Source organism: Octopus bimaculoides, chromosome 1 (genome assembly GCF_001194135.2).
Source record: "Octopus bimaculoides isolate UCB-OBI-ISO-001 chromosome 1, ASM119413v2, whole genome shotgun sequence".
Classification (NCBI taxonomy): Eukaryota; Metazoa; Mollusca; class Cephalopoda; order Octopoda; family Octopodidae; genus Octopus; species Octopus bimaculoides.
The window spans coordinates 107,363,333-107,370,760 of record NC_068981.1 but is presented as its reverse complement, the minus strand read 5'-3'; the positions used below and the strand labels follow the sequence as shown (position 1 = coordinate 107,370,760).

General features: G+C 31.1%; 1 protein-coding gene across 6 annotated transcripts in view; it reads left to right on the top strand.

The window, feature by feature from the left end:
* Positions 1-7,428, top strand: part of LOC106868291 (voltage-dependent calcium channel subunit alpha-2/delta-2) — a 207,694-nt gene that overhangs the window by 126,285 nt on the left and 73,981 nt on the right. The window contains exon 16 of one of the 6 annotated variants that reach the window (XM_052969102.1): positions 4,301-4,378. The exons of the other annotated variants lie outside the window; for them this stretch is intronic. Within the exon in view, the coding sequence (XP_052825062.1) occupies positions 4,301-4,378 (78 nt within the window). The remainder of the gene's footprint in view (positions 1-4,300; positions 4,379-7,428) is intronic. 6 annotated transcript variants of the gene reach the window in all.

The window sequence follows — 7,428 nt, the reverse complement described above, 5'->3', positions numbered from 1 at the left end:
TATATATATATATATATATATATATATATATATATATATATATATATATACACACACATATATATAATTTACTGTTTTGTTAATATTTAAGCTTGCCAGTTTATGTTTTTACAGCATGAAACTAATAGTAGCTCATTCAAATACTGTATATATTAAATGATACACACACACATATTTATGTATTTTCAAGGGATATGACTCCAATAAGTTTGGGGTCATCACAGTTTGAGTGAGAAAAACATATAACATAGAGGACAACTGGAGGTTTCTACAGGATAAGTTAATGAGGGTCACTTACCAAATTTATAGCTGGTGCAAAGTTCCCTCTAACATGAGATCGAACAGGGCCATTAGAGTGAAGAAAAGGGCCTGGAAGGACTGGAAAAGTGGTAATAGTAAGAACTGTATTAGGTAGCTAGAAGGGAAGCTAGGAGACCAGCATATTTAGCGAGGGGAGAAGCAGAAAGGAAGAAGTTTGCCAATGTTCTGTGACATGAGGACCAGTGGCTTAAGGTGTTTTGGATTGCAAGACAATGTGTGAGAGAAAATTGAGACGTTGTGAAAGAGAAAAGTGTATACAAATGGACTATGGTACATTTGTACTTTGTAATTTGGAAAAGAGACAAGAAAGGCTTCTAAACATGGAATACTTGGGAGAAAGAAAGCCTTCCAAATGTGAGCCTAGCAAAGGGACCAACCATTCTAGTCAATGGCAGTATGAGAAGTGTGTTTGCATGAGTGATGGTACACTTACAGTTAGTGTTTCTGCAAAGAAAGGGGCTTGGACATGCCACTAGGCAAGGCTGCTAAAGGTAGAGAATGCATGAGAAAAGGAGAATCTGCCTAATGTGGATCCGAAAGAGAGACCAGCTATCCGAATTGACAGTAGCTTGGTAGATAAAGCAATGAAGGCAGGGAAAGCCCCTGGTCCTTCAGGAATTGCCACTAAGATGTGTAAAATATCTAGTGGAGTGGGATCCTATTCACCCATACAGATAATTAGGTTATCCATGAGGGAATCATGCCCCATAACTGGTGTAGTGGCATTATAGTCAACTGCTACAAAGGTAAAGGTGACACCTTAGACAGAAATAATTACAGAGGTATCGAATTGTTGGACCAGGTGATGAAAGTTACAATGAGGATTATAGCTCAACTAATCAGGAAGAGCATGAGCTTGAATGAGATGCAGTTTGGTTTTGTGCCAGAGAGAAGCACTACTGATGCTTTCTTCCTGATAAGGCAACTTCAGGAGAATCAGTTAGCTAAGGACAGCTGCATAAGAAATGCTGATCTTTAATTGTGAAAGGAATGTATGGAAGGAGTAGAACCAGAAAGATGGGGTATGAAGTAGTGAGGAAGGATCTTCAGACTTTGGGCCTCACAGAGATGACAAGGGAATAAGACTTCTTGCAGTTTGCTTTGCTTGAGAAGACCTATAAAGCTAAGTAAACTATGACCATCCATACATGCAGGCATATCCTCTACATCCCTCTCTCAGCCAAAAAGTCCTTCTCTTGAGGGCTTGCGGGTGCTGGTGTCACATTAATAGCACTTGTGCCAGCGTCACGTAAAAGCCCTTGTACCAGTGCCATATAAAAAGCCTTCATGCCAATGTTACATAAAAAGCCCTTGTGATGGCGGCATAAAAAAGCCATCATGCTGGTATCATGTAAAAAGAACCCATACCAGTGTCATGTAAGCAGCACCCGTTTTGGTGTCACATATGAAGCACTCGTGCCAATGTCATGTAAGGAGCACCCATGCTGGTGTCACATACAAAGCACCTGTGCCAGTGTCACATATGAAGCACCCGTACCAGTGTCACATACGAAGCACCTGTGCCAGTGTCACATACGAAGTACCCATGCTGGTGTCACATACAAAGCATCCAAGTTAGTGCCACATAAAGAGCAGCTGTGCCGGTGTCACATAAAAAACAACCGAGTATACTCTGAAGTGGTTGATTTAGGAAGGGCATCCAGCAATAGAAACCATGCTGATATAGACAATTGGAAGTTCCCCAGCTGGTCAGTTCTTGTCAAACAGTCCAGCCCATGCCAGCATGGAAAACAGACATTAAATGGTGATGTCTTTTTTTTTTTTTTATTCCTAAGCTGGTTTCAATTTTCATATTGAGTCTCTATCTTCTTTGGTATAGACTGTTACATCAGCCATGTTATTATCTTATTTGCATCAGTTCCATATGGCTCTACTTGACCTACTCCTATTCTGAGTTTTCATTGATTATCTGGCCAATATTTGTGAAAACAATGATAATACCTTGCTGTTTGTACCAAATGAAAATTACCTTAGCACGACCAGTTTAAACAGGATGAAAGCTATGCTGGTAACTAGGAAGTAATATTTGAACTATTGTTTATAAAGCATTAGTTTTAACAAGGGAAAAAGTGTATCAAGCCTGGAATTGCACTTTTGGAATTGTAAACTGCTTGTAAAATTGTAAAATATATTACAGTTCAAGTCAAGAGAGTGGTTACTATTCACTTCAAACCCTCATTAGATCACATGTTTGGTGCCTGATAGTAGCGACCAAAAGAACTGTCATAGCTTGCTATACATACATGTGTGTGGGTGTATTATCTATTTTCCTTTGATAATATATACCAGTGTCACATAAAAGTGCCTGTGCCAATGCCACCTTAAAAGTACGCAGTACACTCTGTAAAGTGGTTGGCATTAGGAAGTGCATCCAGCTATTGAAACCATGCCAAAATAGACAGTATATGTGTGTGTGTGTGCATTCTATTTTCCTTAGATAGATAGATAGAAAATACATAATATAATCAGCATATTATCATTTAACATCCGTAATATAAGATTATAATGGAACAAACTTCTGGAAACTACAATTGTAACAATCCCATTGGATGGAATATATTCCCATAAGTTGAGTGCACAAACATCTTGTTATTTCCATATTTAGCAGTTCAGTGAACCATCTTATGTTTAAGAAGTTTAGTTTTTCTTGCATGCTTATAACAAAACGTAAAAAAAAAATGATAAAGTAATGTATATCAGAGGTTTCTCATGAATGTGTTGTGGCATACTATTGTGTCTTGAAATGTAGTTAAATGCATTACAAAAATAATGGAATTATATTTTTAAAATATGAAAATACAAACTAAATTCTCAATCTAAAAATCATGATGAATCATGAAGACTCTGTTTTATTTATTGAATAAAATTCATATTTATTCATTTTCTGTAGTTCAAACTAGACTAAAATAAAAATCCTGTTTTACTACATTGACTTTATGCACTATGTATGCCAAAATATTTTCATTTGTTCTATATTGTAAAATATATTTGGGAACTACTGATGTACATCTATGGCTTCTGATGAAATAGGTACATGATTAATGCTTTTAAAATAGTTTAGAAAATGAAAACAATAGAAAAAATTACGACTTTTATTACATACATATTTTTAAAAAATACATATTTAAAAAAAATCTATTTTCCTTAATTTAAAAAGAATTGTTTAGTTAAATCTACATAATAATTTAGATACGATTAAATTACCCTTATAGACAGAATTTGTTTCAGGATTTCTGAAATTTAGACATGACACTGAAATTTTTTCCTGTTTAGGAAATGAAAATGTTTATACATATAAAAATTAATGCTATTATGTTTATTCGTGTTTAAAATTATCTTTAGTTTTTCAAGTATTAAAACAAAATCTAAAACTTATTAATCAGTTTTGTTTTCTAACATAGAACAGGCATATCAGTAATGTATTTGAAAAGAATATTCCAATCTTTAATTAGTTATATCAACTTCAATATATTTCTCAAAATTACTATTCAAGTATATATAATTACATCAGGCTAAAGCAGTTTCTCTTAAACCAAATTTTCAAGCACTTTTGTTATATATTCTTTTTCACATATTATGCTAGTTACCCAGCTTATTTCATTTATTTCTCACCTGCACCAATTATCACCCCAATCCTTCCTGTTATGGATCTCACAGATTGGTTTTAAATGAAAAATCATGTTGTAATTGTTATTTTAAAAATACATTTTTTATAAATTTTGTCTATAAATATTTAAAACTTTTCTTTCAGTCAATATCAAACCAGGTGCATATCAGAAATGTATTGTTATTTATACTTTAATATTTTTTTTTATTTAACCTAATTTTATAATATTCCATTCTATCCAGATTTTTCTCAGGTTTTTCTTTCCTGTGGATTTTTGTTAGACTTTCACTTTATGAAAATTTTTGTTAACATTTTTATAAAAATATTTTGTTGCATCTATATTACCTACAGGAGTTTTTGAAACATATGGGTGGTCCTCCAGGAACAGCATCTTACTACTTTCATTGGTCTCTTGGATTAGACCGTTCGGTAACACTTAATACTTATATAGCTGACAAAATTTATAAGTTTAGGGTTGCTTCTACTGCTGCAAATACCCACTGTTTTCTTTTAAAGAAATGTTAATGGTTTCTTTTTCATTATCTTCTGCTAAAAACAACATTGGCATGTCTTCTCTCTATAAGAATCATTAACTTCTTTAGAAATGTTATAGTAAATACTGTTTCTTTCATATATATCACAAAACTGGGAATACACTACTATAGGAGGCTCTGATGATGTAAACTTTTCTCAAATATATAAAAATAAAAAAATATTTCAGATAAATTATTTTGAATGTAAATATATATCAGTTTTACTTTTTGACAAACAAATGAAAGGAAAAAAAATTTAGCTGAGATTTAAACTCAAATAAAATTACCTGTGTATACATATTGATGTATATTTATATGAAGATATTGTTCACCATTAAATCTGAGATTGTTAATTGTATACATTTATTCATTATTTGAGAAAAATGAACATATACTCCCTTACTATATGTTAGTTGTATTCTTTGTTTGGTTTGCTAGAAAATAAAGATGATTATTCTAATTGATTTATAAAATGATAATGGCATGGTGGAATTGCTTTCAGGATTATTATTCAAATATGAAATTGTGCATATTTGACTGGGTGTGATCATTTTTGGTGGTGGTAATAGTTATCATAATTTAGTGGCTTCTCTGTAACTAAAAGCAAGTATATGTATATTTTCAAAAATTAATATCCCTATATTTTCTATTTATCATTGTTTCCTCCTTTTATCATTTCAAAAAGTATCATGATCAACTTTTAAAATATTCTGATTCAAACTGGCCCCAACGTAAAAATCAGATGCCAGCATTAAATTGTCATATATAATATAGAATTAATTTTACATTGTTTTCCCCAGGGCACAATACAAGGAAGAGGCACAAGCTTATAGTTCTTCAGCTAAAACAAAAATTAACTTCATAATCATTGTGAATTTTCAAGAATTTTGTTGCATATTTAGAATGTAGGAAGAAAAGCAAAGGGTCTGGAGGATAATTTTATAAAAGCACTCATTTTAACTTTTAAGGTGTGTGCTGTAGTATTACCTGACCACACTACTTTACTTCATGATTAGACTAATTAGCAGGAATGGTAGCACATCCAGATGAATTTCTTTGCAGTATCTAGACTTACTGTATGTTTTGACTTCTGATCAAATACTTCTACTTCACAGTTCAGCTTACTCATGCACTGAATATTTGTCTTACTTTGAAACTATCTAAAAGTAGAATTAAAATAATTGACTAGTTGATCATCAAAACTATCTCTAAAACAAATGAGTAGTTTGGTAGCTGTTGCTAATAGTCCATATACTGGATACTTTTGTTAATATAAAGAATAAACAGAATGCATAACTGGAATTCTCTATTAAAAAAAAAAAAAATATTAATAAAATTTTAAAATCTATTAAATAATTAGAGCTAGAAAAATCCTGTTTAATGGCTTGTCATTTGGACTTCTAAAATCTTATTGCTAAACAGTTTGTGTATAAGAAATAAGTTGTATATAATAATAATAATGAGAACATTGGAATTTACTCAATCAATAGAATTGTTGTTTAGTTATGGAGCCTTTTGTCAGATATCAAAGGTTTTCTGTGAATTTTTTTGACAGATAATTTATATGAAGATATTATAACAATATAAAACTCAAATACTAGTAATTTACAATAGCTGAATAAATGGGATGCCTTATACATTAATCAATTACATTTGATTGAACATTGTTTGGCAAGCTAAACAAATGTTGATGAAATATTAAAGAGGGGTTGCTTTTTAAAAAATGTTCTATTTTACAAAATAGCATTATTACATCCAAAGTACTGTGTTGTTTTGAGGTTTCAGGGACTTTGTTATCTATCATTTTCCCATTACATTATAGATAGATATGCTATTTTCCTAGATGAACATTTACTTTTTTTTTTTTTTATCCATTGCAAACATGAAGCACATGAAGCAGTTGCATTTAAAATGTTTTGAGAGTAGTTAAAACTGTTAACACAGCCAAATAAATTAAAATAAAGGAATTTAAAGGCTTGGATAGAAAATTTCCCTTTACATGTTCATGACATTTTCTTATAATTAGGTGAATGTTGACTTTTGAATTTTTGATCTAAAATTTCTGTTTATCTATGTATAAAAGCATTGTTCTTAAGATGTCCATTGTTTTATCATACTTGCTAATCTAAGTCTTTTCTCAGTGAGGCTTCTCTCTCTCTTTCTCTCTCTCTCTCATGAAAATTTATTTCAAGGAAGATTTCACCATATACCAATTTTGAGAGCCTTCAGTAATATTAAAATAAATAATCTCTTTTTCTTTAATAATTAATAGAACTTTTATTTTTTCAATAAGTGAAGAATAGATATGCTGTCTTTAGATAAAGCCTAAATTGATCATGGTTTTAGATATCTTAATGCTTTGTTGTTTACTTTTTCTATTAATCTACATTATTGTTATGACAATTGGCATGTTGTTAAAAAATTTAGTGTTTGCATAGTTCCAACCACTCTACCTCTATTGCTTGGGCATGAGTTATGATATAAGGTGCAGACAAAGTAGAATGGCTCTTACTAAAACTAAATAAAATATATAATACATCAAATTATTCCTTGCAAATTTGTTTTTCTAAAATATGCATTGTGCATAAAAGAATGATAATTTCATGTTAGAATTTTTCCCTACTTAATTCATGTTGATTAATAAATTATAAACACAAATTGTTTTTGTTTTAAATTGCATTGTTATGAACACCATGACTCGGTTGATAGTTCTTGGTAACTGAGTCTTCAAATTGATTTCTAGAATGATTTTCTTTTCCTTAAAAACAGTAAGATAAACTTGAATGAAAGAAATAGCCATTTTTTATCCTCTACCACTGTAATAATTCACAACATAAGAAATCATATTTAGATATTTTTTGAATAGTGCATTGGAAATATGAGAAAATGTGGAAATGTGAATTAGCATATTTTCCTATATGTCAAATGTCTTCTGTACAGGATCTT